The 17,665-nt window shown below is 41.4% G+C and overlaps 1 protein-coding gene across 1 annotated transcript in view; it reads right to left on the reverse strand.

Moving 5' to 3' along the window:
* Positions 1-17,665, reverse strand: part of LOC122660157 (ribulose bisphosphate carboxylase/oxygenase activase, chloroplastic-like) — a 76,812-nt gene that overhangs the window by 38,378 nt on the left and 20,769 nt on the right. Inside the window, exon 6 of the mRNA XM_043855343.1 lies at positions 9,258-9,319. Coding sequence (XP_043711278.1) covers positions 9,258-9,319 — 62 coding nt within the window. The remainder of the gene's footprint in view (positions 1-9,257; positions 9,320-17,665) is intronic.

The raw sequence follows: 17,665 nt of genomic DNA on the forward strand, positions 1-17,665 counted from the left end.
CTGGCGATAACACTGTCTAGGGCTTCTTGTTCTTCAAACGAGCTTCACAGCTCCAAATCTTCCTCCATAATGTCTTGTAGTTGATGGTAGAACTCCAATAGATCCTCTAAGAGTATTATCTTACATGGTATAGCCTCTATTGGAACCCTTCACTTTTCTAGGGTTCCAAAGAGAGGTAAAAAAGGAGATGCAAGCTTGGTCGACTCTCAAACCAACCTGGCTCTGATACCAAGTTAGAAATGAGCTAGGATTGATTCAAGATAAGACGTAAGAGGGTAAAGGCTGAGAAGAGAAGAAGAAGAGAAATGAACACAACCATATGGGAGAGAGAATCGATTTCTCTCCCCTATATTCTTCATTAATCAACTGCTGGAATTACATACACCTCCCTAGGGAGGTAAAAGGAAAAAGAAGAAAAAAGAGACAAAATACAACTTAAGACACAATACAATAACCAGTTACAAAAATACCCCCATAACATAAACTCTAACACCACCACCATGCTTACCATCCTTTCTCCCATTCTTGTTTTACCCCTCTCCCCATTAGTTCAAGCAAAAAATTGAAATTTAACAAGCTGGAGCCATCCACAGGGACCTCTAAGAGCTCAAACCCATCCAAGTGTACCCAATATAGATGAGGTGCATCACCAGTACCCCCAATATTCAAGCAAAAAATTCAAATTGAGGTTCAGCAGGAGCCATCCACAAGCAACCTAAGCGCTCAAACCCATCTAGAAGAAATGACCCCAAGTGAACAATCCAAACTAATCATCTCAGAAGATCAAACATGACGCAAGGGTCTCCAACTCACGCAGTCAAGTTTCAGTATGGAACAAAGCAAAGAGAAAACCCCAAGAATCTATACCTGTCCCACTAACTTTTGTGTAATGTACCAAATTAAACGGCTGTTTTGGACTGCATTTGAGGAACCCAACAATACCTACTGTACTTCGGTGCATAGTTCAAAATCTCGCGAAATCTCGATCGAGATTTCGGAAATTTCGGATATTTCGACCTCCTCGAAACGAAATGCCACCTCGAATCAAAAAAATACAAAAATTCGATCGAAATTCTCAAAATTTTGAGATATCTCGAGATTTTTTCAAAATATCGTGAGATTTCGAATTTCTCGAGAAATTACTTTATATAAATGAACATGTTTCGTCAGTCTCGGTTCGACTGAGACTGAGAAACAGCTCTGGTTTTACACTTTTGCTTGGTTTTCGAATTTCTTTTCCTACCCTGGCTACCCAACCCATCAGCCGCAGCCGTACAACCCGTACATGCTCTCAGAGCCGTCTTATGACTCATATCATAGTGGATCAGTGGGTAGTACTTCTTCACAGTTTGGTGACCTATATCCTAGGATAGGTTACCTTCAGCATGTTGATGATACAGTTTACATGGCCACTGTGGATGACTACACTCGTTTCTTCTCCCAGACTATGATGTGGCATGCATTTGTCCTATAGTCGGAGAGCAATACACGTCGGCTCCAGCGGACCATGAGTGGGGTTGATCCTGGACAGCAAAGTAGTTATTATTAGCAAATTTGTAACCATTTGAGATGAATGATGACTAGTTGACTACTTGACTTGTAGCCTTGTAGGGGACAATTGGGGATATTGTGATTTGGAATGTTTGATATCATCTTCTTAAATCTTAACTCTTAAGTTGTTATTTGTTAACTTGTTATTGACTTGATGTTTTATGTACTTAATATTATGATTTATGACTTAACTTATGAGTCATTATGTTTCCAACTTAGTTCCAAGTCAATTTACTTATTTAATGTACAATGTGTATGTGTAAATGTGTAATTAACTAAGTTATACAATATGGTTCGACCGTACGTTGCCAATCAATGGTGCACATCCAAAACACCATTTTGGGTGATTATTTTTGCAATTTGAACATTTAAATGTGTTTATATAGCCTAAAATAGGGTTTCCATGAAGTTTCAGGCCTTAACTTGGCCTAAAACCCACCGAAATGACCTATCGAAACATACCAGAAAAAATACAATATTTCTACCGAAATATCTGAAATTTCGAATATTTCGGATATTTCGATCAGCCCGAAATACCGAAACGAAACGAGTTCTTGAACTATGCTTCGGTGCAATGGTTAAGGTTGCTCTATTGTAACCAACTGGTGTTGGGTTTGAGTCTTTTTATATTTTACTTTTCATGAGTTCAACTCTCCTTGGGGCTCAACTATCAAAAAAAAAATCAACATTAAAATAAAAATCAATAACCAGAGACAAAACCCAGGAGTGATGTTAGAAGAAATCAGCAATCAAATAAACCCTAGGTACAGAAATTCTCTGTGAATGTCAAAAATTGAAACAAAAAACAGAATTTTCTGTCTCAAATTGTATGAGCAGCGACCAAATAAAACCTAGGTACCTGGGATTTGGTTGCTATGAGCAGTGACTTCAATTGGCGGACAAAAAAACAGAAGTTTTCATTTCAAATTGCAAAGACAGAACTCCATGGTTGCAGAGAGGGCTTCTTGTTGAACAAGGTTAAACAAGAAGATATATATAGAGAGTACTTTGTTCACTTGGCTTGAAGAAGAAGAGAGCTACAAAGATGGAGTTCTTCGCTTAACTTGGAGAAGAAGAAGAGGTAGCAGGAGTTGCAGAGCAAGCTTCAATGGAGTTCTACAGTTGAGGTCCTGTGTGTTCCCTTGCTATTGAGGTAACATCGAGTGAGGATAGATAGTCGAGTACCATCAAGCGTTGGGTTTTGTTTTAAGTTGTTAGCTGAACAGAGAATGGGAGAATGGCTTGAGTGTTTTTTCTTCACTCACAGTCTTTTCATTTATATCTTTTTACTAATGAGCAGAATTACAATACTGCCCCTGTATAGCCAACATGCTTATATCAAGGGAATAAACAAAGAACCAAAATACCCTTATCGGGTTACATAACTCAACACTCCCCCTCAAGTTGGTGCATAAATATCACACATGCCCAACTTAACTAGACTAGGGTGAAATAACTTTCCACTTAACCCTTTAGTGAATACATCTGTAAGTTGATTGTCGGATTTCACAAAGGGTATACAACTCTGCCCACTTTCTAAATTCTCCTTGATGAAGTGTCTGTCGATCTCCACATGCTTGGTACGGTCATGTTGCACTGGATTGTGCGCAATGCTGATTGCTGCTTTGTTGTCACAGTACAACATCATTGGACGACGAACCGAACAACCAATTTCCTGGAGTAAACTTTGAAGCCACAATAGTTCACATATGACGTGGGCCATGGCACGGAATTCCGCTTCAGCACTAGACCTAGCCACCACATTTTGCTTTTTACTTTGCCATATGACAAGGTTACTGTTAAATTATTTATCCACCTGTGTCCCCCTTTGGATAGTCCGCCATGTTAGATCTCCTGTACGATATACATATTGTTTCCTACCTTTCCTACAAGGTCGGCCTTTATCAAAGCAAGCAAGGGTCACAGTATCGAGTTACCCTGGGAGCGGGCAGGTGTTAAATTATTTATCCACCCGTGTCCCCCTTTAGATAGTCCGTCGTGTTAGAGCTCCTGTATGATATATGTATTGTTTCCTCCCTTTCCTATAAGGTCGGCCTTTTAGAGGAAGCGGTTTCTATAGTTACCTCCTACAAAGGTACAATAACCTGCAGTGGATTTTCTGTCTGGGTTACCACCCCAGTCAACATCTGTGTACGCCTCAATGCGAAGGTGATCATGCGGAGACAAGAGAATCCCTTTCCATGGAGCTGACTTCAAATAGTGGAGAATATGAAGAACATCGACCATATGGGTGGAGTAGGGATCATGCATGAACTGACTGACCAAACTAACAGCAAATGCAATGCCTGGTCTGGTGTGGGAGAGATACATTAGTTTTCCCACCAACCTTTGATAACGCCCCTTATCAACAGGATCACCGTCCTTCTCTTGTAGACGAGTAGTAGCCTCCAAAGGGGTGTCACATGGATGACATCCTAAGTCTTAACAAACCAGTCTCTGAAAGTAAAGCTAGAACATATTTCCTTTGGGAGAAAAAGATGCCTTTAGGAGAACGAGCAACTTCAACAAGAAAATACCTGAGCTGTCCTAGATCCTTTATTTCAAACTCTCATCCCAAGAAAGTCTTTAAGTGAGAGACAACATCTATATCATTGCCAGTCACCACTATGTCATTGACATAGACTATGAGAAGAGTAACTTTACCTCCATTCCGCTTGATGAACAAGGTGTGATTAGCATTGCTCTGTTTGTACCCCATAGAGATCATTGCCTTATAGAACCTGCCAAACCAAGCCCGAGGAGATTGCTTCAGCCCATATAATGCCCTCTTCAGTCTGTAAACCTTTCTATGAGTCTTGTCACAAGAAAAACCTAGAGGGATCTCCAATTGCTGCAAATCCCAGCCAAGATTGATAGCATATGATAATAAGACCCGAATAGTGTTCAACTTTACCACTGGAGCAAATGTTTCTTGATAATCAATTCCATAGGTCTGTAAATCCCTTGGCCACCAGTCTAGCCTTATATCTATCCACTGTTCCATTAGGCTTTTGCTTGACAACAAACACCCATTTGCAGCCAACTGTTTTCTTGCCTGAAGGAAGAGCCACCAGCTCCCATGTCTCATTCTTGGATAAGGCCATCAGTTCTTCCAACATGGCTGCTTTCCACTTTGGATCAGCCATTGCCTCCTGCCATTTCTGAGGAATAGAAACAAGGGAAAGAGAGGACATAAATGCATGGTAGGAAGGAGACAACGCATCATAGGAAACAAAATTGGTGATGGCATGTTGGGTGCAAGATCTAATGCCTTTATGGACAGCAATAGGTAAATCAAGAGAGGGATCCTTACCAGGAAATGCAGCGGAATCTGGATCTGGATCAAGTGCTGACGGTTGAAGAGATGGTATAGTAGAGGTAGTCTCAACCTGCTCTTTGTGCTTCTTGGTGTAGGTTTGATCAACAAGAACTTGACTCATGGGTCTGCGCTCCCCCTGATTAGGACAAGACCGAGAGGCTCAAGTTGTCTTATCCTGAATAGGAGCCGGAAGAGTAGAAGAAGGCTCCCCCTGAATAGAGGTTGGTAAAAGATCAGGCACATCTTCAAATACTAAGCCATGCTCCCCCCTGAAGAGGTGACTGAGAGTACTATACCAGGGATTCATGGAAGACAACATCCATGGTAACAAATGTACGCCAAGAAGGTGGATGATAACATTTGTATTCTTTCTGGGTAGGAGAGTAGCCCAAAAAGATACAGTGAATGCTCTGAGGATCAAGCTTACCATGAAGATGATGATTGCGAGCATAGCATACACAACCAAAGATTTTTGGAGGAACCACAAAAGAGGAGGAACTTTGAAGGAGGTCAACAGGAGTACGACCATCAAGGACCAAGGTAGGCATACGGTTGATGAGGTAGGTAGCGGTAAGAATAGCATCACTCCAATATTGTGGAGGAACCTGTCGTGCAAACATTATGGCCCGAGCAACTTCTAAAAGGTGCAGATTTTTTCTTTCGGCGACTCCATTCTGGGCAGGGGTGTCTACACAGCTAGTTTGATGGAGGATGCCATTCTCAGCCAGGTAGGATTGGAACTGACCCTCCATGTATTCTTTGCCATTAACACTCCATAGAATTTTCAATGTGGCATTGAATTGGGTCTGAATCATACAATGGAAGACCTGGAAACATCGAAAAACCTCACTTTTGTGTTGTATCATATACACCCAAGTGGTGCGAGTAAAGCAATCAATGAATGAAACAAACCATCTATAGCCAAAAATAGAAACACAACGAGCAGCGCCCCACACATCAGTATGAACTAAAGGAAAAGGAAAAATACTTCTTTTATTAACTGAAGAGTAAGTAGAACGAGTCTGCTTAGCCAAGACACAGGCTTCACATAAAAACTCATCCTTGTTACAACTTTGAACTAACTGAGGAAACAAGAAAGCTAAAGTTCGAAGAGGAGGGTGACCAAGCCGACAATGCCATAGATGAAGATCCGAGTAGGTGGCTGAATGTAACTGATAAGCCGAAGAAGAAGCTAATGGTGGAGTGGACGAACCCGTGTCAAGAAGATAGAGACCACCACATACCTTACCACCCCCAATCAGCCTTTCACCAGATCCTGTATGACACAATGAGAGGGAAAGAAAGTTATTTCGCAGCTCAAATCTCGGGTTAAACTACTAATGGAAAGAAGATTTGTAGGAAATGAAGGAACATGCAAAACAGAATTTAGGGTAAGGGTAGGAGAGCAATGAATGGAACCCTTTCTACATTGGCTACTCGAACAGTATATTTTTCAGAACAAGGGAAATAATAATGAAATGCAGGAGAAGAACCAGTCATGTGGTTAGCGGCTACCGGAGCCGATTATCCAAGGACTGGAGACAACCGATCCACACTGACGACCGACCGAAATATTTGAGGCAAAGTAAGAACCAGATGGGGGTAGCAGGCATAGGTGTAATGGAAGGTGCCGCGGAAGATGGCCGGAGCATGCTACGGAGGGCTAGTAGCTCATCTGGAGTAAAACCAGTGTCGGCAAAGGGGACTGTAGCAGTAGGAGCACCAGCTTCAGTCAGATTTGCCTTCGGTTTGGGCTTCCCCTGGCCTCGTTTAACCTCAAAATCAGCAGGTTTCCCATGTAACTTCCAACACTGGGCCTTGGTGCGATAGGGCCTATGGCAGTGCTCACACTTGACAGGCTCTCTAGAGGCAGCATTACCACTGTCAGTAGTGGCAATAGGAGTGGGGCTGGAAGTAGTCTGTAGGGCAGACCTAGTAATAGTACGGGCATGCAGCATAGCAGCCCGACGAGTCTCCTCAGTATGAATCATAGCAAAGGCCTGCTCTAGTGTAGGAAAGGGGGACTGGTTCAACACTTGCATCTGAATAGGGTCATACTCTACATTTAGACAAGCTAGGAAATCGTACACATAGTCACTGTTGAGGTGTTTACGGTAGGCACCAACATCAGTCGGTGTAGAGGGCTGATAAGTGGAGTAATGATCCAATTGCTGCCACAAGCTTTTGAGGGCAGCATAGTATGTAGAATCAGACAACACCTTCTGAGTGAGATAATGAGCCTTCTTGCGAATCTCATACCCTTGGGTAGCATTCCCAACACGCCCATAAGTCTTCTTGGCAGTAAATCTGATTGGCTGTGTCCAGAAGCATGAAATTGTCTGATAGATCTGGATTTATCGATTGCAACAAGTAAGACATGACCATGGCATCATTGGACAGCCACTTCTCTTGCAAAGACCCAGCTGTAGGCATGGGAATAGTCCCAAGTATGTGATCAGTCAGTCCTCGACCAGCAATGGTCAAATAGGTGGTCCGAGACCACTTAAGATTGTTGGAGCCATCTAGCTTGATTGGAGCTGAAAGTGGAAGAAGATCTGTTCGGTGCTGTCCATCTTGCACAGAGAGTGCAGAAGATGCATCTGAGTCTGCCATTGAAGCAGCCCAACAAGGAAGGAAGACCCTATGCAATCAGCCAAGAGAAACCAGGAACCTTGATTGATTAGGAAGACAATCGATCTCGATAGAGGGAAAAGAGAATCTCCAAGAAAAAACTCAGAAGTTGAGGCTGAAACTATGGACGAAGGAGGCCTTTGATGATAGAAATCAACTCTGAAAAAATCAACCTCAATCTAAGGAGGAGAGCTGAAAGAGGCAATTTATCAAACACTTGGTAGGTACTCATGAAAAAGCACAGAATCTGAGGCCGAAATTAAGGTCCAAGATGGCTCTTGATGGTAATAAGCAACTCCGAAAAAATCATCACCAACTAAAAGTCCAGCAGCTCCAATCAAGAAAAGTCGATTAGAGTTGAGGTTTTGAAAAAAAAAAAACTGAAAAAGAGGCTGAAAAGAGAAGATCGATTAGGGTAGGATCTTCAAGGGACTAATCAGAAAGGTTTTAAGGATGGACAGATGCAGCGAAGGAATTGCAGGTGAAGTTCCACTAAAGGGAAGAGGAGCCTATAAGGGAATGAAGGCGAAATCTTCAAGAATATGGAAGTTTTCAATACCGCGGGGAAGGAGCAGCATCTATCGAGAAAAAAAAAAATTCAAATCATTAGAAAGAAGGGAGGTAAGATTGAGGGCAGCAACTAGATCGAAAGATCACCTCATTAGTGCTGCCCTAAGGTGAAGAAGAGAAACCAAGAGAAGAAGGAGAGATGAGATCGAAGGTAGAAGGAGAAAGGAGAAAAGAAGAGAAGAGGTAATGAAATAACACAGTACCCAAACCCCCTATAAATAGCCCCTATCTTTGAATTTCATAGATAATCCTAATACTGTACCTATCCTAATGAATTGAGTAAACCTATTTTCTCAACCTGGACTAATTAGAAATCACCTAGCACTCTAACCTAAGTTCTCTAAACCCAGAATCCTGCTCTGTTAACTATAAACCCTTGGTGTCAGAAAATGCTACATCAACAATATTTGCTTCTGCTAGTTCAAGTTAGATTCTCATCATTTTGTTTTTAACAAAGAGAGCATTTTATGTCAGAAGCCAAAAACAACAGTTTTGTTTTCTATGTAAGCCTGTATGAATTTCATAGCAGCTGCAATATTGCCATCCTTGATGGCAAAAGTATTTTTTCCTTGTGCCTTTGTTTTGATATGAAATTTTAGGTCCCTTTCATTTGCCTACCTCAATGATAATCACTTTTGGCAGACCTTAATAAATAGAAGCACAGGACTGCTACTGTAAAATAAATCTTTTCTAAAGAATTATACAAATTGATGATTTCTTTCATTATTTTCCACCCAATAATTATAGCAGCCCGTACACACCATTGAGGTGTTGGTTACTACTTGGTTTACTACTTTATCATCTTTTTTTTCTTTTTTTTTTTTTGAATTCCACACTTCCACAGATATCTAATGAGGTCATCTTAGATTATTTGGATGCTTTCAAGAAGACAAGAAAGAGTAAAGAAAATAGAAGACCCTTGATGGTAAAATCACACAAAAGCTCCCTACAATCAATGATAATGTTTGTATGACTTCTTGAGCATACACAAATATTTATATGGTTAGATCAACTGAAACAAGTAATTAAGTCCTAAACTCATAATAGGAAGATATCAACAGAATATGAACAAGGTAAAAGGATTCAATGAATTAATTAAAGAAAAAATAAACATAAATTCAAAAACAAAATTCTGAAATAATCTAGACATACATATATCAATAATCAAAGAAGGAAGGCTTCTAACTTGGTTCTGGACTACTTGAGAAGCTGTCCTATACCGTTCACGTATGAGTTTTCCTGGTTCACCTGAAAAGTACAAGCAAACATCCAATAGAAAATAAACATTCCCCATGAAGTGTACAAAATAGACAGAATGAAGAACTAAATAACGGAAAAGGACAAACATGATATGTTTACAACGGATAGCTAGCAGAATATCAAGGTTTCGAGATTTCGATTTTGACCAGGGATTCAACCCTGGTCAAAACTGGAATGTATGGAGAAATGACTGAAATTTCGGTAAAAAAAAAAAAAAAAAGAAAATGGCCATTGTGGTGGTCAAACATTTGAGTTTTTCTCTAAAACTTCAGGGCAAACCTATTAAAGCATGATTATAAACATTCAAACCATTAGATTGGAAAACAAACACACCAAAAATGATAGTTTGGCTTCAGACCCAAGGTTGCTAGTGTACGTCATACCTTACTGTATCATTCCCCTTATATAACCTATTTTACATTTAATTTAGTTCTACAGCCATGGTTTAAAGTATCGGACTGTATCATATCGGCCGATATGTATTGGTATCGGTCGGTATCGACATGATACTGACCGATATGTCTCTTTTTTTTAAATGTATTGTATCGATATGTATCAACCGATACGTGTCGATACGAAACAATACGGTCGATACGTATTGATACACTCGATACGTACTAATATTACCATTTGTTTGGGTTTTTAAATGTATCGATACGTACCGATACGTATCAATACACATGCCTTTTTTCACATTTTATAGCAAGCACAAACTAAATCTCAACTTTTTCTCCCTTCGGGTTGCATCACAAAATATGTCGGGTCGGGTCGGATCCACATCACATTCGAATCCTTGGAATACAAGACATACTCAACACTTGAAGGGAAAGGTAGGTTTTTTTTCAAAAAACTTTATCTTTTGCTTCAAATCTTACATTTTAGTTCTTTTTTTTTGTTTTCTATGATTCAAGGAGAATAGGTTCAACTAACTATTAGATGCATGTTTTGTATACATTTGCAAAGATTTGAACTCAAATCCACCACTTTTCAACCAAAACCTAAAATGGCATCCTTAAGGGTCAGTATTGTGCTTATGTTCAGTCAGTACACAACATCATCCTAGTTGCTCTTATTCTTGAAGACCCTTACAGACATGAGTTTGATCCACCCCGACATTCTTCATGGCAATAGAGTGACTCTGCATGTAAGACATCTCATCTTTATAACAATTTCAAAGTGCCGCACTTGTATGGTTATACTTCACAATTCTTAGTGTATATCCATGATATATGTTAGTAAAACCGTGAGTTAGAAAGAGAGAATGAGAGAATAGAATGGCTTAATATCATTGATAGATAAAGCCCCTCTATTTATAATAGAGGGAAATATTACAAAGGGACATAAATAGACAAAAATACCCCTAACTAGCTGACTCAATAAGAACAGCAATCTAATCCTAATAACTTAACAACTAAGCAAGCCCAAAAGGACCAGAATACCCCCACGATATTCTAGATTACATATTCCAACACTCCCCCTCAAGCTGGATTACACATATAAGTAAAAAGAAGCTCTAGCTTGAACTAATAAGAATAAACTCCAACATTCTAACACTCCCCCTCAAGTTGGCACATATAAGGCACTAATGCCCAACTTGAATAAAATAAGAAGAATTGCAATAGAGTCCAGCTTGACAGATGAATGAAGCTCCCAAATAAACCTTCAAGAACTTGAAATAATTGATCTTCAAAACCAAGACAGGCATGATCAGCACACCGGGACTGGAATAGCTTCCAAAAAAGGCAGCTTATAGCTATCTTCAATAGCTATCCAGTGATGAATCTTAGATTGTCATAGTGACATAAAAACTTGAAGATAAACAACTAGGGCAGGTAAGCAACGGGAACAACTGAATCAGGCAGCGGAAAAAACAATCAACCCAATTGTAAGTCCTCAAATAGGCAAGCAACAACCAAATATCCAGTGATGATTTCTGGCAATAGATGTTGCCCTCAACTGCTTGAATGGATCTCCAATACGAACAACCAATCTCTTGTAGTGTTTGAGACTTGATCTTCAAGAGGGAGAAACACCAAAAAGTGTAGGAAAAAATAGGGCAACAGCTATCGTAGGTAAAAGTACTTCTTCAAGCCATGAATAGTTGAAGTAGATTGCTTCTCTTGATGGTAGAAAACACCCCCAAAAAACCACAGTAGCAGCAAACCTCCCTAACCCAATAATCGACTTGTGTCAAGGTTTTGGAAAACCCTGAAAAGTAGAGATCGATAGGGGTAGGGTCTTCAAAAAAAAACTTGGAAAGGTGCAATATTGAGGTCGAGTGGCCCTTGTAATGGAGGAAACCAACCCACAAAAAATCAGCATGAACAGAGAATAGTAACCCTAGTATCGATTAGAGTCAGGGTTTTGAAAAACCCTGAAAAGGTGAGATCGATTGGATGTACCAAGGCTGGAATGGTTAATGAAAGCTCGCGAAAAAAAAAAAAGGGAAAGAGAACAATGGAATAAGGTAGATAGGTGCTGGAAAAGAAGGCAGAGGGAGCTCTAATAATGGAAGATTAGCCTTCCATGGTGATAGGAATCTGATCTCCTAAGCTGGGAAACTCCAAATCGCAGAGATGGTTCCAGCAGTTTACGATTAGAAAATTGTAAAAAAGAGATAGGTAGGTTGTGGGAGGGCAGCCACTAAATCATTAGTTTAGGTTTTCCTCATTAGTGCTACCCTCTTACAAGGAAGAAAAGCTTAAAACCAGAAGAAGGAGAAACCGAGAGAGAAAGGAAGGCAAAGGTGATGGAGGAAAGAAAGGTTTTTTTTTTCTTCTTTCTAACCTAGATCAGAGTTGGCTCTGATACCATGTTAGCAAAATAGTGAGTTAAAACGAGAGAATGAGAGAATAGAATGGCTTAATATCATTGATAGGTAAGCCATAAATAGAGGGAAATATTACAAAGGGACATAAATAGACAAAAATACCCCTAACTAGCTGACTCAATATGAGCAGCAATCTAATCCTAATAATTTAAAAACTAAGCAATCCTCTATTCTGGATTACATATTCCAACACTCCCCCTCAAGCTGGATTATACATATAAGTAAAAAGAAGCTCCAGCTTGAGCTGATAAGAAAAAACTCCAACATTCTAACAATATATGACAAATTTTGCTTGTTTATATTGTTTTTTGTGTCCAAAAGCGTATTCCCATGTGTATTTTGATCATTGTCATGCATTTTTGCACCGATCGATACGTATCTCCGATACGATACTGTAGACGCTGAATTTTGTCACCACCCCCAACGATGACGACAACCAACCGTGAAAGACTGGCAATGCCCTTTGAAAACCCATTCAAAAACACCACCCTATTTCACCTTGAAAAACGCACCCAGCATTTGGCATGTGGCAATAGTGCTTGCACTGAGCCCCGCACACAAGCGGAAGACCTTGCGTAGGTCGACCCGCACGTGGCGGCGGCGCTTACGCGATGATCCCCCGCGATACGCAGCGGCCCCACGCGGCAGCCCAGTGTGCGCTGTGCGCACTGATGGCACTGCCACACGATGCTGCACGTGCTGCTCAACATGCCCCGTGGAGCTGCCGTGCAGCACTGCACGTTCTGTGCGGCGCTGCCACGCAGCATTGCGCGCGCCCAAAACCCCTTTTTTTGTTTTTTTCTCCCCTGCGGCGTTGTAGTACACCCCCGGCAGCGCTGCCAGGCGCAATTTTGCCTATAAATAGCCCCCCTCCACCCCTCACTTCCTTGTTTAGGGGCTTTTTCATAACCCGATTTCGGGCCTTCGCTCCAAGTCCCTCTGTCTGAAGTGCGGGCAACCCGAATCCGCCTTCCCCGACCACTTTCTGTCCAAGCCCCGGGAATCCCCCATAGCCTAGCCCCCTGTCCGACGTCCAAATACTCGTTTCCTAACGCCGTTATTCTGTCTGAGGTCCTAGCACCCGATATCCGTGAGCCGTTGCTCTGCCCGACACCCGAGTGTCTGGGTTTCGAAACTTTCCGACACCATTACTCTGTCTGAGGTCCTAGCATCTAACACCCGAGTGTCTGGACTCTGCAGCTATCCGATGCCATTACCCTGTCCGAGGTGCTAGCACTCGACACCCGTAAGCCGTTACTCTGCCCAACACCCGAGTGTCTTGACTCGGAAGCTATCCGACGTTGTTACTTTGTCCGAGGTCCTAGCACCGGACACCCGTAAGCCGTTAATCTGCCCGACAAAGGATAAAACCAGTCTTTTGCCTCTAGGGGACGCGATCCCTCTCGCATAATTGTGTTGGTTTAAAGCATACAGGTATTTACTTTCTTCATTAAACCTTAAATTTCGTAATAATGTGGACTTTAAACTATTCTCGTGTAGTGTACAGTAGTTAGTGTAAATTAGATTAATTTTAGTTAAGCTCTTTGTGCATCGTTTTAGCCATACATGTGGGAATAGGACATTCAAAAAGGGAGAATATTTGAAAACAAGCATCTAATAGAAGGACCAATTTACCGGGGAGATGTGGGTGCCTAACACTTTCCCACTCTCGTAACCTGATTACTTACCCCGAATCTCTGACCAGACCAAACGAAGTCCCGTAGCCCTTTACAGGGCTACACCAATGGGTACTAGGCCCTAATCCTAGGTGGCGACTCCATTTCATTTAATCACGACCCCCATCCCCTTAAAAATTGACATATATACCTGAGAAGACGCATTTCTTCTCTCTCCAATCGAGGAGCATAAAAACCACCCTCCGAACCGCCAAAAGCATCGGAAATGCGCAGGTTTCTCGGAACAGATCCTTACAATGGCGACTCCACTGGCGAAAGATGGTCAAGCTTTCAATACTAGATGCTACCGTTGGAAGCAAGAATATTCTCCCTTCTGCATTGTTTGATTGATAACATGTTTGGCTAACCCCTTTTGTTGTACTAACTGCATTATGCATCGTGTTCAAAGTGAAATCAAACGACGAGGGTACTCCCTATTGTGCCTCTAACCCCGGGGAGGTGGGGCACATCATACTAAGTACTCTGAGATCGGACGGTACCCGCTTCCGCCACCACTATCATGCACACACAACACTTTATGGGAACTCACAGCCCCGTGGTTAGTCGTTGGACCCCATGTGTAGTTATGGGTAATTTGTGGTGAAGCCACAGCCCTTGATATTTACTGTATGAGTTTAGAATCACCGACGAGAGTGTTCACTAGTGTGTCGTAGGGTACTCCGCTACTCAAAAAGGGCACTAGTTTGATTAGTCTGAGATCATGTGACCTACTCTCCAGGTATATCAAAAGAATCACGTACCTGCAAATCGCAAACACGAGCGATAGGTATATCGTTTTTGTCAAGGGTAACCTTATTCTGTCCTATCAACCTACCTATTGCATGCATCATGCAGGAAATTAGACTATATACGATTAGGATACACCACAAACTAACATAGTAGGGCTGAAAGCGAGATTCTCGGTGGTCTACCTTTCTTAATATGGATTGCCTGTCATAAGAAGGGGCTCTATCCGTCCCTTGATAGTCCCTCGTTAAAAATGACATATCCATCTGGGCTAGTGTTTTGGGAAAAAAAATGTTGCCTCGATTGTCCCTCGGAGTATGATACGCTATCCAGTATGGTAAGTTAATGATAGAGCTCTTATCGTCCCGCAATACGAGGCATCCAGTATTAGCAAAGGATAGACCGCTAAGGGATTCTCAATTAGGCCATTTTGTTTGCTACTGTGTAACGATTCCAATTTGACCTAAACCATCGAACAACAAAGGATTTATGGTGTCACTACATCAATTCTGAGATTATAAGGGCCTTCCCTGATTAATCCTGGGTGTTGGTATAAATACGCCATTAATTACCTAAGTAAGATGGAACCAAGAGGCCAAAGGTAAATTGTTGCACAGACTAACCTTGTTTGAATATATTTGTTTGTGTATATCTTCTAGTATAAATAAATAACAAAAATTTAAAAATATATATATAAAAAAAATCTTCTCAAGTCCTAAAATAAGTTTTATAAAGCACAATCCACGATAAGAAATATTCATGTTACTCGTGTGGGCCCGTCATGATAATGGGCTAACCAGAGTTGGTCCAATTTGATCCCCAGAGGTCTTAAGTACTTCCATTCCTCCACTTAGGCAAAGTCTAATAAGGTCATCACCCAGTGTGGGCACCATGGATCCGTAACGTCAACCTGTCAAATGAAGTATTGAATCAAGAAATGGTTAGCATGCTGAAGCAAATGACAGAGATGAAACAGTTGGTCACGTAGATGGTTCAGGCAATGCAACCTCAAGGAGACAATGCACAAACCCTTGGAGAACCCAGAGTAACACCGACACCCAAAGTGCAACCCGCAGTTGTGATAAAGGAGGAGGGAGTTGTGGTCATCAATACCCCACAAAATCCCCCTGAGACCGAAAGAGAAAGACAGATGAGAGAGAAGGTTGAAAAACTGGAGATCGCCGTGAAAGGCAAAGCGGTTGCATAGCCGGAAGATGATTTGGTCTTCTTTCCAACGGGAAAAATGCCCGAAGATTTCAAATGGAAGCTCGATAAGTTCGACGGGATAGGAGATCCCAAAGCCCACCTAAAGATCCTTATCACTGTGGCTAAGTCTTGGGAGCTTACCGGAAATCAAATGGGTCAGGCCTTCCTTTACTCACTGGCGGGATCGGCTCTGAGATGGCTCACCCTTAGTAAGAATGTCAGCTAACTGCTCACTAGACTGGGTAAACGGAACACAAATGACTCTTTGTTCCTTGATGAAGTGAGGATCAATCTCAACATACTTGGTGCAATCATGTTGAACTGGATTATGTGCAATACTTATTGCAGATTTATTGTCACAATAAAAACGCATGAGCAGATCAACCGCTACACAAAAGTCTTGAAGAAGCCCTTGAAGCCAGAGGAGTTCACATATCCCATGGGCCATAACCCCCAACTCAGCTTCAGCACGGAATCGAGCCATAATAGCTTGTTTCTTGCTTCGCCAAGTAACCAAGTTACCTCCAACAACAGAACAATAGCCTAATGTAGATCTTTTGTCATCTGGACTTCCTGCCAAGTCAACATCAGTAAAGGCCTCAACTTTAAGATGACTGTGAGGAGAGAAGAGTATGTCCTTTCCAGGTGATGATTTCAAATATCTCAAATATATGCTGCCTCCAAATGAGTAAAGCAAGGGTCATGCATATATTGGCTGACTACACTCACTGCAAAAGCTATGTCTGGTCGTGTATGGGATAGGTATATCAGATGCCCAACCAGTCTTTGACAGCTGTCCTTATCCACTAACTCTCCATCCTTACTCTTTAAATGAGTATTTGGTTCTAATGGTGTATCAGCAGGTTTACATCTCAACATGACAGTGTCAGATAAGAGATCAAGTGTATACTTTCTCTGAGAAAGTGAGATAACTTGTGCAAAATGAGCAACTCCGAAGCCTCCCTAGATCTTTTACTTCAAACTCAGTTCCCAAATAGGCCTTTAGTTTTCCTATTTCAACACTATCACTCCCAATGATGACTATGTCATCCACATAAACGACCAAGACTGTGATGTGCTGGCTCGTCTTCTTGATAAACAAAGTATGGTCAGCATTGCTCTGTTTATACCCAATGGACACCATAGCTTTATGAAACCGACCTAACCATACTCTAGGGGACTGTTTCAGACCATATAATGCTTTCTTCAACCAGCATACCTTTCCTTGTGTTTCTGGGTAAGCAAAGCCAGGAGGAATTTCCATGTACACTTCTTCTTTTAGCTCCCTGTGAAGAAATGCATTCTTTACCTCAGGTTGTTGAAGATCCCATCCTTGGTTAACCGCACAAGAAATGAAAATCCTAACAGTGTTCATCTTGGCAACTGGGGCAAACGTTTCCTGATAGTCAATCCCATAGGTTTGAGTAAAGCCTATAGCCACTGGATGTGCCTTGTATCTTTCCACAGATCCATCAGCCTTTAGTTGTACAACAAAGACCCATTTGCATCCAACGGGTTCTTTCCTGGAGGAAGGGACACTAAATCCCCAGTATCATTCTTTGTTAGGGCAGTCCTCTTCATTCATTGCTTCTTTCCACCTCAAGTTAGCTAATGCCTCTTGCCAGGTGTTAGGAATAGAAAAAGAAGACAAGGAGGAAACAAAGGAATGGAAAGCAGAGAGAATTATATATGAAACAAAGTTAGAAATAGGACTGTTAGAGAAGGGAATATCCCTCTCGGGATTAGTGTCAAACATTCTGGCGCTAATACCAAGAGAGGATTTCCTCTTTTTCTTTATTCTCTTTTTGTTTCCTATTTTGCCCCTGTACCCTATACTTATATATCATATTTTTCAGGCCCTCTCTTATTACGAGA

The sequence above is a fragment of the Telopea speciosissima genome, chromosome 4 (genome assembly GCF_018873765.1).
Source record: "Telopea speciosissima isolate NSW1024214 ecotype Mountain lineage chromosome 4, Tspe_v1, whole genome shotgun sequence".
NCBI lineage: Eukaryota > Viridiplantae > Streptophyta > Magnoliopsida > Proteales > Proteaceae > Telopea > Telopea speciosissima.